Below are 22122 nucleotides of genomic sequence, written 5' to 3'. Positions count from 1 at the left end.
CCTATTTGATTCTGTAGTTTGAGAAATGACCCTGGAATTTACTCATTCAGAGAACACATAAATAATTGACATTATTTACTTCGTCAATTTATTAAGGAATACCAGTTCTTTTGAATTTGTTTTGCATCACAGCTATTATTATAAGACGGATACATGATATAACAATAAAAGAGGAAAAAATAATATTTAATCTTTAACACCCATTTGCAGAGAAAAGTGAAGATAAAAGAAATTAAAGCTTAAAATGAGATTCCCTAGAATGTCAAGTCTCTGTCAAATTAATGAGTTGGGTGCTGCATTATCATAAAAGGGAATTCCTTTTCATCTGCATAAAGGTAGCTTGGAAACTTCTGTGGTACATTTGGTCTTTCTTTTACTGTATAATATGCATTTAGTCCTCTCTCAACATATATATCTCTCTATATGTGTATATGTGTGTATGTACATATACATATATATGCTGCAGATACATAAACTTTTACTGTATATCCCATAGTGTAGTACATTTTAGGGCACCCTTTACTAGGTGACTATATCCTTGAATGCTTTGGCACATTAATACGTTCTCTCTACTACCATTCCTGTATCAGCTGTGGTTCCTCTGAGATAAAAAGGTTGTAGTCAGAACGTGGTCTTCTTATTAATATTTATCACAAACTGTCTAACAGAAGACATAGAACTAATATTAGCTCTGAAAACATTGGTAAGAGCTTGGAGATAGTAAAACTTGTTTGTTCAATGTATGAAAACTTAGGAACCCTATTGCTTTGTCATTAGATCTTCTGAAGTTTGTACTTAGTTTTACCTGTTAACAGTATTTTTGCAGGAGTAAGGAGACTATTAAAACAAGGTAAAAGTGTAAGAATTTTGATAGGTGGGTGACTGATTATATATGAAACTTTAATGTGTTCAACTTAAGGAGACAAATGCTTTGCAAGTATCTTCTACCAAAAAGCATTTCTAATGTTAATTACTACTCCTTCTTATTGCAAGTTTTCTTATTTTTATTTATTTATTTATTTATTTATTTATTTATTTATTTATTTATTTTTTGAGACAGAGTCTTGCTCTGTCGCCCAGGCTGGGGTGCAGTGGCCGGATCTCAGCTCACTGCAAGCTCCGCCTCCCGGGTTTAGACCATTCTCCTGCCTCAGCCTCCCGAGTAGCTGGGACTACAGGCGCCCGCCACCTCGCCCAGCTAGTTTTTTGTATTTTTTAGTAGAGACGGGGTTTCACCGTGTTAGCCAGGATGGTCTCGATCTCCCGACCTCGTGATCCGCCCGTCTCGGCCTCCCAAAGTGCTGGGATTACAGGCTTGAGCCACCGCGCCCGGCCTTATTTTTATTTATTTTAAGACAGAGTCTTGCTCTGTTGCCCATGCTGGAGTGCAGTGGTGCAATCCCGGCTCACTGCAACCTCTGCCTCCCAGGCTCAAGCAATTCTTCTGCCTCAGCCTCCTGCAATTCTTGTGCCTCAGCCTCCCGAGTAACTGGAATTACAGGCATGCCCCACCAGGCCCGGCTAATTTTTTGTATTTTTAGTAGAGGTGAGGTTTCACCATGTTGACCAGGCTGGTCTCGAACTCCTGGCCTCAAATTTTTTGATCTGCCTGCCTCAACCTCCCAAAGTGCTAGGATTACAGGTGTGAGCTACCACGTCCGGCCTCTTATTTTGGGTTTTAAGTAAGGTTAACCTTACTTCTGTGTATTTTGAAAGTATTGGTCATTTTCATTGGAGGAACTTTTTCTTTTTAATTTGGAGGCTTACCAAATAAATATTACCAAATAAATAAGTATGAAGTCAGTGATGATCTAAGAAATGTATTATATCTTTCAACACTAGTATGTATTTGGCTGTATCACAGATTCAAAATACTACTTTTAATGAATGGGCTTTACTGTTAAGTTATATCTGAATGATTACTATTTTGAGATCACATTGGATGTAAAATTTTAGATAAATATGCTTTTTTTAAATAGCCTGGATCTAAAAAATCAGCGAATGGATCAGATGATAAAACCAGCTGCAAGGAATCAAAGACAGGAAATCTGGACCCGTTGTCTTGCATAAGTAAGCTTCCATCATCTGTGCTTGTGATAAATTTGCAAACTTAATCTCAACAAAGCTCCCCACTCCCTTTGTTTTAACCACAGATTCACCTATTTTTAGTCATGTTAAAATGTATGTTTTTATTAAATATAGGCACTGCAGATCTTCATAAAATGTATCCTACACCACCATCATTGGAGCAACATATTATGGGATTTTCCCCAATGAATATGAATAATAAAGAATATGGTAGTATGGATACAACACCTGGAGGAACTGTTCTAGAAGGAAATAGTTCTAGTATAGGAGCACAGTTCAAAATTGAGGTTGATGAGGGATTCTGTAGTCCCAAACCTTCTGAAATTAAAGTAAGTATGTTTTTTCTAGAAAAATAATTCACTTCCTGTATTTTCTTATAGAATTAGTTTATTGCTATAGTCAAAAATTATTTCATAGTGGTTGCAGTTTTGTAGCTAAGTTGAAGACTGAATTGTTGTGTCACTATTAAGAATGCATTTAAGAAAATAATAGAATTGTATTTACATTTTATTCTGTTTAAAGAAGGGAAAAAAGGTCCAGAGCCTGTTTGAGATTTTTATTTATTTTCCCCCCCAGAAGATACGATACTGAAAACCTACCATCTTTATATTGTAGGATTTTTCTTATGTCTATAAGCCTGAAAATTGTCAAATTTTAGTGGGATGTTCCATGTTTGCACCTCTAAAAACTCTACCAAGCCAATATCTGCCCCCTATCAAATTGCCAGAAGAGTGTATTTATCGTCAGAGTTGGACTGTTGGAAAATTGGAATTGCTTTCTTCAGGGTCTGCAATGCCATTCATCAAAGAGGGGTATGATTTATGTTGTTATAATAGTATATGAATTCTTATACAGCTTTAATTTTTTTTCATAGATTTACTTGGTATGCTGGAAAAAGAAAATTGGTTTTTGAAAATTCTTAAAATTATTTCTGGTTAATCAATTATAGTGATTGGCTGGGAGCAGTGGCTCACACCTGTAATTCCAACACTTTGGGAGGCCAAGGCCGGCATATCCCTTGAGGTCAGGAGTTTGAGATCAGCCTGGCCAACATGCAAAACCTCGTCTCTACTAAAAATACAAAAATTAGCCAAGCGTGGTAGTGTGACTGTAGTCCCAGCTACTTGAGAGGCTGAGGCACAGGAATGACTTGAACCTGGGAGGCACACGTTGCAGGGAGCCGAGATTGCACCAGTGCACTCCAGCCTGGGCAACAGAGTAAGACTTCGTCTCAAAAAAAAAAAAAAAAGGTTAATTAGGTATGGTTAAACTATTAGGAAACGTAAGACTATTATGCTGGATTTGTATTCAGAAGCACCTTTTCTTTTGGGCTGCAATTTTAAATTGCTTCCACTTTTACATTTGCCATGTTTTCCACACGTGTCACATTTTAACATCTCTGACTTTGTCCATTTCAACTCAAGGCTGAAAGAAATCTGAATTTGAGATGTCTTATAAGTGGTAGCATCTTAAAATTACCATTTTTCCCTTTTTACACATGAGCATCTCTGAAATCATTTTTTTAAATCATTTTTTATTTTACAGTCAGTAGCATCTTAGAATCAAGGAAATATAAGTATTTCTAGTAAACATAATTTATAGATAGTAAATATGGATGTCTTGGTGTGCATTAGTGTATACAGTACTTATTAATGATATTTGAACTTGTTGATTGATCCTTAGTCCACAATCACTTAGAGTAGATATGTTAACCAGAAATAAAAATTGACTGTACTTGTAATTCTTGCAATACTTGTCCTTTCGTAATTTTCTATGTAATTGAAAAACATTTGGGACGTTTTTAGTTGTATTTCATGTTACTAATATGTTCCTTTATATATGTATTTGATTTTCTTTTACCCTGGTGATGATAGTGATGGAAGTAATATGGATCAAGAATATGGCCCTGCTTATACACCTCAAACTCATACTTCTTTTGGGATGCCTCCTAGCAGTGCACCTCCTAGTAACAGCGGAGCAGGAATTCTTCCTTCTCCATCCACCCCTCGGTTTCCAACTCCAAGGACTCCAAGGACTCCTCGAACTCCTCGTGGAGCTGGTGGACCTGCTAGTGCTCAAGGTTCAGTCAAATACGAAAATTCAGACTTGTATTCACCAGCTTCTACCCCATCTACATGCAGACCCCTTAATTCTGTTGAACCTGCAACTGTCCCCTCCATCCCTGAAGCACACAGTCTTTATGTAAACCTCATCCTTTCAGAATCAGTTATGAATTTGTTTAAAGACTGTAACTTTGATAGTTGTTGCATCTGTGTCTGCAACATGAATATCAAGGGTGCCGATGTTGGAGTTTACATTCCAGATCCAACGCAGGAAGCACAATATAGGTGTACCTGTGGCTTCAGTGCTATCATGAACAGAAAATTTGGAAACAGTTCAGGATTATTTCTTGAAGATGAACTAGATATCATAGGACGCAATACAGACTGTGGCAAAGAAGCAGAAAAACGTTTTGAAGCTCTCAGGGGTACCTCTGCTGAACATGATAATGGAGGACTAAAGGAATCTGAAAAACTATCTGATGATTTGATATTATTGCTACAGGATCAGTGCACTAATTTATTTTCACCCTTTGGAGCAGCAGACCAAGATCCTTTTCCTAAAAGTGGTGTAATTAGCAATTGGGTACGTGTTGAAGAGCGTGACTGTTGCAATGACTGCTACCTTGCATTAGAACATGGGCGTCAATTCATGGATAATATGTCAGGAGGAAAAGTTGATGAAGCACTTGTGAAAAGTTCATGCTTACACCCCTGGTCCAAAAGAAATGGTAAGTATGCTAATAAAATACTGTTTTGTTTGCTTATTTCACTTTAGTTGTATGACTTGGCTTTTCATTCTTAGGAAAAAGTAATAAAGGCAATTACCCATGTAGCAAATAAAGACATTTAAAGTTGGACTTAAAACTCTTTTAAGGATGATGTTTTTAAAGGGTGAATTTCTTAGCGGTTTAATTTAATGTCACCAATAAAAGTATGGTTATTATAAATCTGTAATTATATACTTACATAGGAATATGAAAGGCACATTGCGTATATTAGCATAACATTGCTAATGGTCTGCTTTATTCAACATTCTTTCACTCGTTAAGTATTTACTGGGCACCTTGTATGTGCCAGGTGTTATCCTAGGTTCACTGTTGAACAAAGCACACATATTCTTTGCCCTTTTTGAATCTATAATTTAGTGGAGAAAATAGGAAATAAACAAAAAAGCTTATAATAGAAGTAATTTGGAGAAAAAGCAGAGTAAAAGAGTAGAAAAAGACATGTATGTACTATTTTAGATGTATGGTCAGATAAGATACTGAGGAGATAGCATTTGGGCAAACTCCTACATAAAGTAGAATATGAGCTATGTAGTTAAATGAAGGAAGAGTGTTTCAGGCAGCGCAAACACCCTGAGGGAGTATTTTGTTTTTACGTGTTTGAGGAACATTAAGGTGACTGATGTTGCTGGAATGCTTTGGGTGATAGGGAGACTGGAAGGAGATGAAATTTAAGAGGTAGCCATTCACCAGCATCATTTAGAGTCTTATAGACCATGTAAGGCCTTTGTGGTTTGTACTAAATGTGATGGGAACCTATTGAACAGTTTTGACAAGGGGAGTAACATGATCCTTATTCTGATTGTTTTTTAAGAGATCTCTCAGCCTGGCACGGTGGCTCATGCCTGTAATCCCAGCACTTTGGGAGGCCGAGGTAGGCGGATCACCTGAGGTCAGGAGTTCGAGACCAGCCTGACCAACATAGTGAAATCCTATCTTTACTGAAAATATAAAATTAGCTGGGCTTGGTGGCAGGCACGTGTAATCCCAGCTACTTGGGAGGCTGAGGCAGGAGAATTACTTGAACCTGGGAGGCGGAAGTTGCAGTGAGCCAAGATTGCACTATTGCACTCAGCCTGGGCAGCAAGAGTGAAACTCCCATCTAAAAAAAAAAAAAGATGGCCGGGCGCAGTGGCTCACGCCTCTTATCCCAGCACTTTGGGAGACTGAAGTGGGCAGATCATGAGGTTAGGAGTTTGAGACCAGCCTGCCCAATATGGTGAAACCCCATCTCTACTAAAAATCCAAAAAATAGCCAGTGTCGTGGGGCGTGCCTGTGGTCCCAGCTGCTCAGGTGGCCGAGGAGAGGAGTTGCTTTAACCTGGGAGGCGGAGGTTGTGGTGAGCTGAGATAACGCCACTGCACTCCAGCCTGGGCAACAGAGCAAGACTCTCTGTTGCTATTGTGTGGAAAATAGCCTTGGGGGTTGGCAGTAGTGAAAGTGAGAATAGAAGCAGGATAAATCAGTTGGAAGGCAGTTTCAGAAGCTTAGGTGAAAGATGATGGTAGCTTAGACAAGATAGGAGGCAAGCGAGATGTAAGTAATAGGTTTTAGGTATATTTGGGAAATAGAACCTACAGGGTTTGCCGATAGACATGTAAGAAAAGATGAGGCATCAATAATAGCTTGAGCAACTGGGTGAATGGTGGTACTAACTACAGAGGAGGGAAACACGGGAGTAAATCAGATACACATTTGGAGATAATATGTTTTAAATTCAGAGGAATGATTGGGTCCGGAGATTGAAAAATTTTGTGTGTGAGTTATCATCATGAAAAGCTGTGGATCTGGATGAAATAACCTATAGAGTAGTTGTAGATAGAGTAGTACAAGGATGGAGCTGACATTTAGAGGTGGGGAGGGAGAAGAGGCGCCAGGAAAGAAAATTGAGAAGGAGGTTGGAGGAAAACCAAGAGAGCATGGTATCCTAGAAATCAAGATTAGGGAATTTTTGTTTGTTTGTTTTGAGACAGAGTCTCGCTCTGTCACCAGCCTGGAGTGCAGTGGCGCGATCTCGGCTCACTGCAACCTCCACCTCCCGGGTTCAAGCAATTCTCCTGCCTCAGCCTCCTGAGTGGCTGGGACTACAGGTGCCCGCCACCACACCTGGTTAATTTTTTGTATTTTAGTAGAGACGAGGTTTCACTGTGTTGCCCAGGCTGGTCTCGAACTCCTGAGCTCAGGCAATCCACCCGCCTCAGCCTCCCAAAGTGCTGGGATTATAGGCGTGAGCCACCGTGCCCGGCCCAGGAATATTTAGAAGAGAGTGATCATCTCTATCAAATACTATGATACATTAAGGTGAAAACTGAGACAGCCTATTGGACGTGACCACATAGAAGTTGGTGGTCACCTTGATAGGCAGTTTCAATCAACCTGATTAGAGTGGGTTCACAAAAGAACAGGATGAGAAGCAAACTTAGACAATTTTCTGGGGACTTTTGCTGTAAATAGCAGAGAAATTGCATAATAGGGTTAAAACAGAGGTTTATTATTATTTTGTTAAAGGTGCATTGGGAGTGATCCTATAGAAAGGAATTTTTTTTTAATTTAAAAGCCCAGGAGTTCAAGACCAGCCTGGTGAACATGGCAGACCCATCTCTACTAAAAATACAAAAGTTAGCTGGGTGTGGTAGCATGCACCTGTAGTCTCAGCTACTTGGGAGGCTGAGGTGGGAGTATAGCTTAAACCTAGGAGGTGGAGGATTCAGTGAACCATGATTGTACCACTACACTCCAGCCTATTTGACAGAGTGAGACTCTGTCTCAAAAAGAAAAAGACGGGCATGTAATGCAGGGTTGAGTAATAATGATAGTACAGATGGAATGTTATACGGCTTCTGAAAATGAATACAGTTATATATAACAAATAAGAATCTTAGTGATGCTATTGAGGAGAGGAAGAAGGAACAAGTCCCAGAAGATTACATATAGTCAGATACCTGTTAAAAATACCTCTTTAATGTATTACCGTTGATAAAGTTTTGAAATAAGCACAACTAAGTGTATTATTGTACATGCACATAAAATTGAGGATATTGGTTAATTCTTGAAATTTCACACATACCCAGAAATGACCAAGAGATAGGATAGGGAGAAACGTTTAATGAGATCATTTTTGGTAATGTTCTAGTTTCTAGGCAGTGAGATTACAGTTGTTCATTTTATTATTAAAGGAAATTTTTGAAATGTAAGAGAACAACACATGGACCAGTGATTAAGTTCATGTATATGACATAGTATCAGCATTTATCCAATTATTCATTCCCAGGGACCAAATTTAAAAAGGGAAAGATACAAATAAATATCATAGGTATTCAAAAAAAAAAGGAAAGATTATTTTAAACCATATAGAGTAGTTAAGATCATAGGCTGTGGACTCAGGCTGCTTGGGTTTGAAACATGACTCTAGCACTAGATACTGCCTGCTACCTTGGGCCAAGTTAGTTAACCTTTCTGTGCCTTGATTTCTTAAAATAGGGTCAATAATAAATTTACTTTACAGGGTATTGAGATAATCAAATGAAATAGTACATATAAAACAGAGCAGTTGATCTGCCCACCGTGGCCCTGCCTCAAAGTGCTGGGATTACAGGCGTGAGCCACGCAGGAGTTCAAGACCAGCCTGACCAACATGGTGAAACCCCATCTCTACTAAAAATACAAAAATTAGCTTGGCGTGGTCGTGCATGCCTGTAATCCCAGCTACTTGGGAGGCTAAGGCAGGAGAATTGCTTGAACCCATGAGGTGGAGGTTGCAGTGAGCCCGAGATCCTGCCATTGCACTCCAGCACGGGCGACAAGAGTGAAATTCGGTCTGAAAAAAAAAAAAGCAGTTTTTCTCACGTAGTAAGAACTCAGATGTTAGTAGTGGTAATGACAGCAGCCGGAAGATTAGTGGCACTCTTTTTTTTTTTTTTTTTTTTTGAGACGGAGTCTCGCTCTGTAGCCCAGGCTGGAGTGCAGTGGCCGGATCTCAGCTCACTGCAAGCTCCGCCTCCCGGGTTCACGCCATTCTCCTGCCTCAGCCTCCCGAGTAGCTGGGACTACAGGCGCTGCCACCTCGCCTGGCTATTTTTTGTATTTCTTAGTAGAGACGGGGTTTCACCGTGTTAGCCAGGATGGTCTCGATCTCCTGACCTCGTGATCCGCCCATCTCGGCCTCCCAAAGTGCTGGGATTACAGGCTTGAGCCACCGCGCCCGGCCTTTTTTTTTTTTTTTTGAGACGGAGTCTTGCTCTGTCGCCCAGGCTGGAGTGCAGTGGCCGGATCTCAGCTCACTGCAAGCTCCGCCTCCCGGGTTCACACCATTCTCCTGCCTCAGCCTCCCGAGTAGCTGGGACTACAGGCGCCCGCCACCTCGCCCGGCCAGGTTTTTGTATTTTTTTAGTAGAGACGGGGTTTCACCGTGTTAGCCAGGATGGTCTCGATCTCCCGACCTCGTGATCCGCCCGTCTCGGCCTCCCAAAGTGCTGGGATTACAGGCTTGAGCCACCGCGCCCGGCCGTGGCACTCTTTATAATTATTTTGTTTTTAAAAACCAACTTACAAAATAATGGAAAATATTGAGCTTTACCTGGCATATGTTTTTTGAATAACAGTAAGCACTGATGTAAACAGAAAGCTGCAGACTTAAAAATGAATTTCTTCTTAAGAACTTGTCCAAAGAAAATAATTTAGTACAAGAAAGACAATAATTTAGTACAAGAAAGAGAGAAATGGGGCCCATGGCTCACCCCTGTATCCCAGCATTTTGGGAGGCTGAGGCAGGAGTATTGCTTGAGACCAGGAGTTTGAGACCAGTCTGAGGAACATAGCAAGACCCCATCTCTACCAAAAAGAAAAGAAAGAAAGAAAAGACTTTATATTTCAGTTAAAAATTTTCAGTATTAAAAACAAATAATGGGCTGGGTGCAGTGGCTCATGCCTGTAATCCCAGCACTTTGAGAGGCCGAGGCGGGTGGATCACAAGGTCAGATCAAGACCATCCTGGCTGACATGGTGAAACCCTGTCTCTACTAAAAATACAAAAAATTAGCCGGGCGAGGTGGCAGGCACCTGTAGTCCCAGCTACTCGGGAGGCTGGGGCAGGAGAATGGTGTGAACCCGGGAGGTGGAGGTTGCAGTGAGCGGAGATCGCACCACTGCACTCCAACCTGGGTGACAGAGCGAGACTCTGTCTCAAAAAAAAAAACAGCAGCAGCAAAAAACAAATAATGTTGGAAAACATAAATGTGCAATATTAGAATACTTTGATTAAGTTATAGCATCATGAAATGGTGGCAAGCTTCTGCATTAGAGCCCTTAGCATCTTTCCTCCCTCTTGGATACTCGTTTTCCAGATATTTATGTGGATAACTCTGTCTCCTTTAAATCTTGTCAGATGTCATCTTCTCATTATAAAAATGCAAACCCTTCTTCATGTTCTCCATCTTGCTTTTTTTCCATAGTGTTGACTATTACCTTCTAACATAATAAAATTTATTAATTGTTGTTTCTTACCTCCATTAAGTACACTCTTTGCAAAGTTATGTGTAAAGGCAAAGATTTTTGTCTATAATCTAAACACCTAGAATAATGAACACAGTAGATCAGGATATTAAAATAGATGTTTGGATTTATTTAGTTTTAACATCTTGAAAAAGAAGATATGTTTGAATGAATTTAAAAGTCTGCAAAGTATAGTTTGTGTATATATATGTGGTTTTTTTTTTCTTTTTTTTTTGTTTTGTTTTTTTTTTGAGACGCAGTCTTACTCTGTTTAGCCCAGGCTGGAGTGCAGTGGCGTGATCTCGGCTCACTGCAAGCTGTGCCTACCGGATTCACGCCATTCTCCTGCCTTAGCCTCTTGAGTAGCTGGGACTACAGGCGCCCGCCGCACACCCAGCTAATTTTTTGTATTTTTAGTAGAGATGGAGTTTCAGTGTGTTGGCCAGGCTGGTCTCGATCTCCTGACCTCGTGATCCACCCGCCTCAGCCTCCCAAAGTGCTGGAATTACAAGCATGAGCCACCGCGCCTGGCCAGTGTAGTTTGTATATTTTAATGACAACGTTAATTTTGTTGATGATAGAGAAAGCTCTGTTCTAATTATAAAAAATACATACTTGCTGAACAAAAATTAAGAATACCATACTATTCACCCATTTAAAATGTACAGTTGGCTGCTTTTTAGTATGCAGAGTTGGGCAGTAATCAACACAGTCGGTTTTAGAACATTTTCTTATTAAACCCCCTACCTGTTAGCAGTCACTCCCTTTTTCCGTTCAACCACCTTTCCTAGCTATAGACAACCACTAGTCTACTTTCTGTCTACCTAGATGTACTGCTTTTGGATATTTCATATCAATAGAATTATATACTGTATGGTCTTCAGTGACTGACTTTTTTCACTTTGCATAATGTTTTCAAGGTTCACCTATGCTATAGCACATATTAGTACTTTATTGCCAAATAATATTCCATTGTATGAAGATACATTGTATGAAGAATGGGTATTTTATTTACCCATTCATCAGTTGATGGATATTTAGTTTTTTCCCACTTTTTGGCTATTGTGAATAATGCTGCCATGAACATTTGTGTACAAGTTTTTATATGGACATGTTTTTATTACTCTTAAGTGGACTCACTGAGTCATATTGTTTAATCTTTTTTGTTGTTGTTTTTTTGAGATGGAGTCTCGCTCTTGTTGCCCAGGCTGGAGTGCAGTGGCGCAGTCTTGGCTCACTCTAACCTCCGCCTCCCAGGTTCAAGCAATTCTCCTGCCTCAGCCTCCCGAGTAACTGGGATTACAGGCGCCCACCACCAAGCCCAACTAATTTTTGTATTTTTAGTAGAGACGGGGTTTCACCATATTGGCCAGGCTGGTCTCAAACTCCTGACCTCAGGTGACCCACCTGCCTCGGCCTCCCATAGTGCTGGGATTACAGGTGTGAGCCACTGCACTTGGCCTTTGTTTTGTTTTGAGACAAGAGTCTTGCTCTGTCATCCAGGCTGGAGTGCATTGGGGCTCAATCTTGGCTCATTGCAACCAGGTTGCAACCGACTCCCAGGTTCAAGCAATTCTTGTGCCTCAGCCTCCCCATAGCTGGGATTACAAGCATGCACCACCACACCTGACCTGTTTAATCTTTTGAGGAACTGCCAGATTGTTTTCCATAGCAGCTGCACCATTTTACATAACTACCAGCAACATATGAGGGTTTCACTTACACTTGTCACATTGTTTTTCTTATAGTCATCTTATAATCAAAGTATCTCATTGTGATACTTTGTGTGAAGTAGTATCTCATTGTGGTTTCATCTGCATTTCCCTAATGACTAATAATGTTGAACATTGTTTAATGTGCTTGTTGTCCATTTGTATATCTTCTTTGGAGAAATGACTTTTCAGATTTTTTGCCCATTTTTAAAATTAGGTTTTTATGTATTTTTATTATCGAATCCTAAGAGTTTTTTAAATATATCCTGGATACAAGGACACAAGCCCCCTTACCACATGTGTGATTTGCATATATTTTCTCCTATACTCTGCGTTGTCTTTTCATCTTTTTTTTTTTTTTGAAGATACAGGGTCTTGCTAGTTTGCCCAGGCTGGTCTCGAACTCTTGGATTCAAGCGATCCTCCCGCTGCAGCCTCAGGTAGCTAGGACTGCAGGGGCCTGCTATCACACTCAGCTTCTTTTCACTTTCCTTTTTTTCATATCTCCATAGGATGTGAAATCTTTTTATTTCGTTGGTGGTATTCTTTGAAGCACAAACATTTTTAATTTTGATGAAGTCCAATTTATTTTTTCTCTTGTTGCTTGTGCTTTTGATGTGTAGGTCAGGACCTAACCCAAGGTCTTGAAAATTTACTCCTATTACTTTTTTGAAATAACTTTTTAGTTTTAGCTCTTGTATTTAGATCTCTGATCCATTCTGAATATTTTGTATATAGTATATGGAAGGGTTCTGACTTCATTCTTTTGCATGTGGATATCTAGTTGTCCCAGAATCACCTATGGAAAATGTTAAGTTGTCTTGGTACCTTTGTCAAAAATCAATTTATCATAAGCAGGAGGGTTGATTTCTGGATTTTCAGTTTATTTCTATTGATTGATTATCCTCCATGATCACTCCTTTTTTTAAAAACTTTTATTTTAGGTTCATGGGTACGTGTGCCAGGTTTGTTATATAAGTAAAAGGTAAACTGTGTGTCCTGGGGGTCAGCATACAGATCATTTTGTCATGCAGGTAATAAACATAGTACTTCGTAGGTATTTTTTTCTGATCTTCTTTTTTCTTTCTTTTTTTTTTTTTTTTTTGAGAAGGGGTCTCGCTCTGTTGTCAAGGCTGAAGTGCAGTGTTATGCCATCATGGCTTACCGTAACCTCGACCTCATGGGCTCAGGTGATCCTCCCACTTCATTCTCCTGAGTAGCTGGAACCACAGGCATGTGGCACCATATCTGGCTAACTTTTTGTAGAGACAGGGTTTTGCCATGTTGTGCAGGCTGCCCGTGAACTCCTAAGCTCAAGCAGTCTGACTGCCTCAGTCTCCCAAAGTGCTGGAATCACAGGCATGAGCCACCACCCAAGCCCAGCCTATTAGCATTTTCAACTACTAAATAGTATTCTACTGTGTATGCAAACGTTTATTTAAGCATATTACGTATTAAGTATTGTATTTGGAACTTAGTTTTAGCTAGTTCTGTACACTTTTTTTTGTTTTTGTTTTTGTTTTTGTTTTTTGAGATGGGCTCTCACTTTGTCACCCAAGCTGGAGTGCAGTGGCATGATCTCGGGTCACTGCAACCCCTGCCTCCTGGGTTCAAGCAATTCTCCTGCCTTAGCCTCCCAAGTAGCTGGGACTATAGGCATGCGCCGCCATGCCTGGCTAAGTTTTATAGTTTTTGGTAGAGACAGGGTTTCACTGTGTTGGCCAGGCTGGTTTCAGACTCCTGACCTCAAACAGTCCACCCGCGTTGGCCTCCCAAAGTGCTGGAATTACAGGTGTGAGCCACTGGGCCCAGCCAGTACACTTTTTAGATATAGGAAATTGGGGCCTATAACGATAAATTAGGCAAAGGTAATAACAAATTAAAATTGAATGATTTAATATAACTGCTCAAACAGGTTGAGTGGTACAACTGGACCATTCTGGGGGCCACATTTATTATATCAATATCATTTAGTGATTTTTCCTTGAGCCATTTGACATTTATGTGGAGCACCTTTCATACCCATTCTGATAGTTGGTCAGAAATGCAGGTCATAATTTGATAATCTATAAATCTTTAAGATGTATAAGCTTATAAAATATCTATGGATAATATACTTTTTAGCAGTGTGAGCAAGTTACTGTATAGTTTTTGTATTTTAGAATTGTCAAAGTCTACTTTTTTTTCAAATTAAACTTTAATAATTATAACCAGTCTTTATTCACTTTACCATAGTAGTGCTAATTATGGGATATAATTTCAATGTGAGGCAGACTTCTTTCTGGTAAAATACCTACAGCACCAAACCAGCCACCATAAATGCAAAAAGAAAGAAATTTATTTGACTAATTTATAAATTTGATTAATCAGCTAATGAATGACTTTTTATGGAGATAAGTTACAGTAGCTTTTTATTGTGTGTCTTCTTGGTTGTAAGTATCTACAAGAACCATTTCTACAGATCATCTTATAGAACTTAATACAATTCTCTGCACAAGGCAAGGGTTTAATCTTCTTGATGATGCAGACCTGAACTTCCCTATATGTGTTTTGTATTATCTTAAAATTTTATTTGTGTTGGGAATAGCAGTTCTTAATTACTTTTTTTTTTTAAATGCTTGTAGATGTGAGTATGCAGTGCTCACAGGATATACTTCGAATGCTCCTCTCTCTTCAGCCAGTTCTTCAGGATGCCATTCAGAAAAAAAGAACAGTAAGACCTTGGGGTGTTCAGGGTCCTCTTACTTGGCAACAATTTCATAAAATGGCTGGCCGAGGCTCTTATGGTAAGTAATTTATAGTGATAAATAATGACTGATTTTATATCAGTTCTCAGATTTCTGTGCCCAACTAGAATAAGCACATTAATTTTCTTTAAATATATTTGTGGTATATTCTTTTTTTTTTTTTTTTTTTTTGAGACGGAGTCTCGCTCTGTTGCCCAGGCTGGAGTGCAGTGGCCGGATCTTGGCTCACTGCAAGCTCCGCCTCCCGGGTTCACGCCATTCTCCTGCCTCAGCCTCCGGAGTAGCTGGGACTACAGGCGCCCGCCACCTCGCCCGGCTAGTTTTTTGTATTTTTTAGTAGAGATGGGGTTTCACCGTGTTAGCCAGGATGGTCTCGATCTCCTGACCTCGTGATCCACCCGTCTCGGCCTCCCAAAGTGCTGGGATTACAGGCGTGAGCCACCACGCCCGGCCTGTGGTATATTCTGAAGGCCACTGTGGTCCAATCCTAGCTTTTTTCCCCACCATTTCAAACATTCAGCTTACTCAACTCTCCAACCCCGCTTCAAAAGGAGTGGCTTCTCTCAGGTCTGTTTTTGCACATAGGGGACTTTCCCTCAAGATTTTACATGAAGAAAGGGACATACTGCTAAGGTTTTTTTTTTTTTTTTTTAAATGGCAAAAAAAATACTTTGTTATAAATTATTTTACAAATTCAATGAAAAAGGGAGGCAGAGTGGGGAATGAGGGCTATATTAGTGATAAAAGGACCTAAGGTCTTCATTTAAAAATAATTACAACAAAGAAGAAATTTGCTGGTTGTGACAAGAGTAGAAAATGAATTCTCGTAGTAGGTATGCAGATTTATGGTCAGCTGTGATGAAAAGACCATTCCAAATATTTGGACTATTTGTGGAAGATTATCTCTGAAAGGTGGGCTGTAATTGGAGTTTTTCAAATGTATTTGGAATAATACTTCTTGAAATCTTTGACTTTTGTGTATGAATTTGGAATGTATTATATGTGAAAGTAGTGGATTTGCCTATATTTTCCTTTTCTCCCTCTTTTAATGGCTAAATAATTTAAATCTCATTACAAAACCTCTGCCTCCTGGGTTCACGCAATTCTCCTGGCTTAGCCTCCTGAGTAGCTGGGAATATGGGTGCGCGCCACCATGCCTGGCTAATTTTTTGTATTTTTAGTAGAGACAGGGTTTCATCATGTTGACCAGGCTGGTCTCCAACTCCTGGCCTCAAGTGATCTGCCTGCCTTAGCCTCCCTAAGTGCTGGGATTACAGGCATGAGCCACCGCGCCCAGCCAGAAAATATATTTTAGTATAAACTTTTACATTATTTTAAAAACTAAGGTAGTAGCTGGGCGCGGTGGCTCACACCTGTAATCTCAGCACTTTGGAAGGCCAAGGCAGGTGGGTCACCTAGGTCGGGAGTTCTTCGAGACCAGCCTGACCAACATGAAGAAACCCCATTTCTACTAAAAATACAAAATAAGCCGGGCATGGTGGTGCATGTCTGTAATCCGAGCTACTTGAGAGGCTGTGGCAGGAGAAGGAGAATCACTTGAACCCGGGAGGCGGAGGTTGCCGCCAGCCAAGGTTGCCGCCAGCCAAGATCACGCCATTGTACTCCAGCCTGGGCAACAAGAGCGAAACTCTGTCTCAAAAAAAAAAAAAAAAACCAACCTAATATAGTACATTTATTTATTTATTTCTGTGCCTGAGATCATTTTTATCTGCACATACAGAGATTATCTTTTTTTTTTTATGGCTATATGTATTCATGTATTCCATTGTTCTTTACATATGATAATATATTTTACGAGTGCAGTGTTTATGAACATATAGATTGTTTCCACCATTATCATTACAGCTCTATTTCAGTAATGCACAGATCCCTGGCTTTAAAGCATGGGTGTATTTTTATTTTATTTATTATTATTTTTGAGATATGTTCTGTCACCCTGGCTGGAGTACGGTGGCACAATCATGGCTCACTGCAGCCGTAACCTCCTGGGCCCAAGTGATCCTCCCACCTCAGCCTCCCAAGTAGCTGGTACTACAGGTGCGTGCCACCACACCCAGCTAATTTTTGTATATTTTGTAGAGATGAGGTTTTGCCATGTTTCCCAGGCTGGTCTCCAGCTCCTGGGCCCTAGTGATCTGCCCACCTCAGCCTCCCAAATGGCTAGACTATAAGGACCCAGATGTGTATTTCAAGAAGAGAAAAAAAAAAACTAAATAACTCTCTGTAATTCTGTAATACCTTTTTTTTAAATTTATTATTTTTTTTTTTGAGACAGTCTCACTCTCTCGCCCAGACTGGAGTGCAGTGGCGTGATGTCAGCTCACTGCACCCTCTGCCTCCCAGGTTCAAGCAGTTCTCATGCATCAGCCTCACGAGTAGCTGGGATTACAGGCATGCATTAACCACACCTGGCTAATTTTTGTATTTTTAGTAGAGATGGGATTTTGCCATGTTGCCCAGTCTGTTTTTGAACTCCTTGCCTCAAGTGATCCACCTGCCTAGGCCTCCCAAAGTGCTGAGATTACAGGCGTGAGCCACCATGCCCAGCCCCTGTAGTATCGATTTGAATGCCCACCAGTTAAAGTGCCTATTTTCCCAAAGCCTTGCCTAGTAGGTTGCTGATTCAGTGTTTGAGAGATTAAATAGTACAGACTGTGGGGATAGATTTCCTGGGTTTAAATTCCTACCCTGGTACTTCTTGTGAAATTCTAGAGAAATTGCTTAACTTCCTAATTTATGTTATTCTCATCTCTAAAATGAAGTTAATAATAGTTTCTGGCCAGGCGCAGTGGCTCAAGCCTGTAATCTCAGCACTTTGGGAGGCCGAGACGGGCGGATCACGAGGTCAGGAGATTGAGACCATCCTGGCTAACACGGTGAAACCCCGTCTCTACTAAAAAAATACAAAAAACTAGCCGGGCATGGTGGCGGGCACCTGTAGGCCCAGCTACTTGGGAGGCTGAGGCAGGAGAATGGCATAAACCCGGGAGGCGGAGCTTGCAGTGAGCTGAGATCCGGCCACTGCACTCCAGCCTGGGCAACAGAGTGAGACTCCGTCTCAAAAAAAAAATAATAGTTTCTGCCTTATGTTTTTTGTGAGGATTAAGTGAGTCAGTACATACAGAGAGCTATCAACAGTACCTAGCACATAGCATTATCATTGTTTGCTATTATTAATTTTAAATTGCTCTTTTTTTTTTTTTAAATGAGAAAGAGCATCTTTTTATGTGTTATAGTTTTGTTTTGTAATCTTCATATTCCTAACCCATTTTTCTATTAGGTTGTTGGTCATTTTCTTTTAAAAATTTTTTATTATGTTAAGAACACTCACCAGGCATGGTGACTCATGCCTGTAATCCCAGCACTTTGGGAGGCCGAGGTGGGCGGATCACTTGAGGTCAGTAGTTTGAGACCAGCCTGGCCAACATGATGAAACCCCATCTGTACCAAAATAAAAAAAATTATCCAGGTGTGGTGATGTGTGCCTATAATTGCAGCTACTCGGGAGGCTGAGGTGAGATAATTGCTTGAACCCAGGAGGTGGAGGTTGGAGTGAGTGGAGATCGCAACACGGCACTGCAGCCTAGGCAACAGAACAAGACTCCATCTCAAAAACAGAAACAAAAACAAAAAAAAAACTAAGAAACAGAACACTTAACATGAAATCTACACTCTTAATAAGGTTTTTTTCATGGCCGGGTGCGGTGGCTCACGCCTGTAATCCCAGCACTTTGGGAGGCCAAGGCGGGTGGATCACGAGGTGAGGAGATCGAGACCATCCTGGCTAATACAGTGAAACCCCATCTCTACTAAAAATGCAAAAAATTAGCCGGGCGTGGCGGCGGGCGCCTGTAGTCCCAGCTACTCAGGAAGCTGAGGCAGGAGAATGGCGTGAACCCGGGAGGCGGAGCTTGCAGTGAGCCGAGATCGCGCCACTGCACTCCAGCCTGGGTGACAGAGCGAGACTCCGTCTCAAAAAAAAAAAATAAGGTTTTTTTCTTTTTTCTATTTTTAAAATTATATTGTTTTTAAATGTATAAATAGGGATGGTGTCTCACTGCGTTGCCTAGGCCTCAAACTCCTGGGCTCAAGTAATCCTCCCACCTCAGCCTCCCAAGGTGCTGAGATTACAGGCATGAGCCATAGCACCTGGCCTACAGTGTATTTTTATGTCCCTTTTTTTTTTTTGAGACGGAGTTTTGCTCTTGTTGCACAGCTGGAGTGCAATGGCGCAATCTCGGCTCACCACAACCTCCTGGGTTCAAGCAGTTCTCCTGTCTCAGCCTCCCGAGTAGCTGGGATTACAGGCATGCACCACCACATCTGGCTAATTTTGTATTTTTAGTAGAGATGGGGTTTAGAGATGGGGTTTCTCCATGTTGGTCAGGCTGGTCTCAGACTCCTAACCTCAAGTGATCTGCCCACCTCGGCCTCCCAAAGTGCTGGAATTCAGGTGTGAGCCACTGCATCCAGACCCATGCCAAAAATTTAAATGCAGACCAGACGTGGTGGCTCCCGCATGTAATCCCAGCACTTCGGGAGGCTGAGGAAGGAGGATCACTTGAGCTCAGGAGTTTGAGACCAACCTGGGCAACACAGCAAGATCCCATCTCTACAAAAACTTTAAAAATTAGCCAGGCGTAGTGGCACACACCTGTAGTCCCAGCTATTCGGGAAGCTGAGGCCAGACGATTACTTGAGCCCAGTATGTTAATGCTGCAGTAAGGCATGATTGTTCCACTGCAGTCTAACCTGGGCAACAGAGCAAGACCCTGTCTCAAAAAAATAAGTAAATAAAAAGACTTGTTTAGGAAATCCCTAACTGTTGAAAAGTCTTGATCACTGGCATTAAGTATTTTTGTCTGTAATAAAATATTTTCACTCATAATGACTTCATTAACTTTTGACATTTAAATAAAAAGGAGACATGTCTTGTTTTTAAGTGTTTTCTTAAAATACATCTTTCTTATTTAGGAACTGATGAATCCCCAGAACCACTGCCAATCCCCACATTTTTGTTGGGTTATGATTATGATTATCTGGTGCTTTCTCCATTTGCTCTTCCTTATTGGGAGAGACTTATGCTGGAACCCTATGGATCTCAAAGAGATATAGCCTATGTTGTACTGTGTCCAGAGAATGAAGCCTTGTTAAATGGAGCCAAAAGCTTTTTTAGAGATCTTACTGCAATATATGAGGTAGGTGTTTAAAAAGAGATGACATTTTAAAACTACCTTACGATTTGTATTGTTGTATATACAGCATACTGGGCAGTTCAGTTGATTGGGACACAGTGATAATGTCAGATTAGATGTTTATTTCTCATACTAGCCAGTTACATTCTTTGCTGAGTTTGACCCAGTCTGTTAGATGTGTATGCCATGGGTCAGAGTGGCTATCTCCCTATTGGAGGAAGAAACATTGAGGGCATGTATATATACATATATCCATTTTAATGTGGCCTTTTCTAAAACAAAGGATAAATGTTAAATAGCTCCTCAGGGAAAAAATTACATTTACAAAAATTCTAGTCTTTATTCTCCAGGATTTCAGGTAGTGACACTAGGCCTCACTTTCCTCATATGTAAAATAAATCTATGCTAGATATCACTAAGGTCCATTTCGGGTCTGAAATTCTTGCCCTTTCTTTTAAGTTATAATTCTCACATATCCATTACCAGGCACAATAATTGTAAATTAAAAGTGTTATGGGACATGAAGTCTTACTTTATTATTCCCTCCTTTTTCCACAAAGGCTTGGAATTTTAGTCTTTAAATTTTGATTCCTTTTACAATCTGAATGTTAGTGTATGTTAGTTTAGCTTCCTTATAAAATTTTCCACATAATTACAAGGTATTTGTAGTGTGTTTTTAATAAATAAACATTTCCCAAAGGGTGTTATTTGGAATATTAGCCGGTAAAATCCTCTCAGAAAAAAAGTTCCATAGTTAAATAGGCTTGGGAAAACATTGTATATTATATTACTTTTTAGAGATTCACAATTCGTACTAGGTTTTTAAAGGCTTTGAAATTCTTACAGTAAAGAAGTCTTCTAAGTTTGCTTAATCCAATGTTACAAATTTATTTGACATTGGGCTTCTTACAACAAAAATCAGTGACTCACAAAACTAGATGGAGAGGGTATATAAATAAATTTGTATGCCAATTTTTATTATGCTTTGATTTAGGGATATGTGTATTCATAATTCATGAATTGGAGTTAATGTATACCTAAAATGACTGCATTTTTATGCTTACCTATTTCTGCATTCTGCAAGCTTTTATTCAAACCAAATGGTTCTAGTACTATTGTTAGCTAGGTGTTTTTTCATTAGAGATATTTTAATTTTGAAAAAAACTTAATGAATTTCTAATGTAAAAATGAAAAAGACCTGTGGCACCATTTCACCCTTGATATATTTATTTTTTTGACCTACTTCTAAAAACACAGTTGATATTTTTATCGTAACTGTTAATTGCAAATGGTTAAGCTTATTTTAAATAGCTTTCATGCTTGGTTTTATAATGTGTACCTAAACACTATAATAAATTTACTAATTCTGCTTTCTGTATGTATATTTGTAGTCCTGTCGATTAGGTCAACATAGACCTGTTTCTCGACTGTTAACAGATGGGATCATGAGAGTCGGATCTACTGCATCAAATAAACTATCAGAAAAGTTGGTAGCAGAATGGTTTTCTCAGGCAGCTGATGGTAACAATGAAGCATTTTCTAAACTCAAGCTTTATGCACAAGTCTGCAGATATGACCTAGGTATTGAATTTGTATTTATTGTATAAGGCTGGTGTTGGCAAAATGTGGCCTGGTCCACCAGCTGTTTTTGTAGATAAAATTTTATTGGAACACAGCCATCCTCATTTATTTATGTATTTTCGCTGGCTGCTTTTGTGCTACAACATTGGAGCTGAGTAGTTGTGTGGTTGCAAAGAGACTGTGTGGTTGCAAAGACGAAAGTATTTATTATCTGACTCTTTACAGAACAAGTTTGCTAATCCCTAATGAGGGATCCCATCAGGTAGGATGAAATTACGGGTTATAGATAAATTTTCTGTTGCCTCTGTAGGGTCTGATGTTTTAATAACATGAAGATTCTTCATTTGTTACAGTTCAGAGATAAAATAATTTATAGTTAATCTCTACCAAACCAAGAAATAGTTCTTTGTTGTAGCTAAGAAAATGACAGCTGTTTAAG

General features: G+C 39.9%; 1 protein-coding gene across 1 annotated transcript in view; it reads left to right on the top strand.

The window, feature by feature from the left end:
• LOC105476916 (mediator complex subunit 13) overlaps positions 1-22122 on the top strand; it is a 127197-nt gene that overhangs the window by 80371 nt on the left and 24704 nt on the right. Inside the window, exons 13-19 of the mRNA XM_071082831.1 lie at positions 1980-2070; positions 2203-2417; positions 2704-2900; positions 3963-4879; positions 14764-14925; positions 19882-20105; positions 21494-21683. Of these exons, the coding sequence (XP_070938932.1) occupies positions 1980-2070; positions 2203-2417; positions 2704-2900; positions 3963-4879; positions 14764-14925; positions 19882-20105; positions 21494-21683 (1996 nt within the window). The remainder of the gene's footprint in view (positions 1-1979; positions 2071-2202; positions 2418-2703; positions 2901-3962; positions 4880-14763; positions 14926-19881; positions 20106-21493; positions 21684-22122) is intronic.

This window comes from Macaca nemestrina, chromosome 17 (assembly GCF_043159975.1).
Source record: "Macaca nemestrina isolate mMacNem1 chromosome 17, mMacNem.hap1, whole genome shotgun sequence".
NCBI lineage: Eukaryota > Metazoa > Chordata > Mammalia > Primates > Cercopithecidae > Macaca > Macaca nemestrina.
This window is presented reverse-complemented; position numbering and strand designations above follow the sequence as displayed.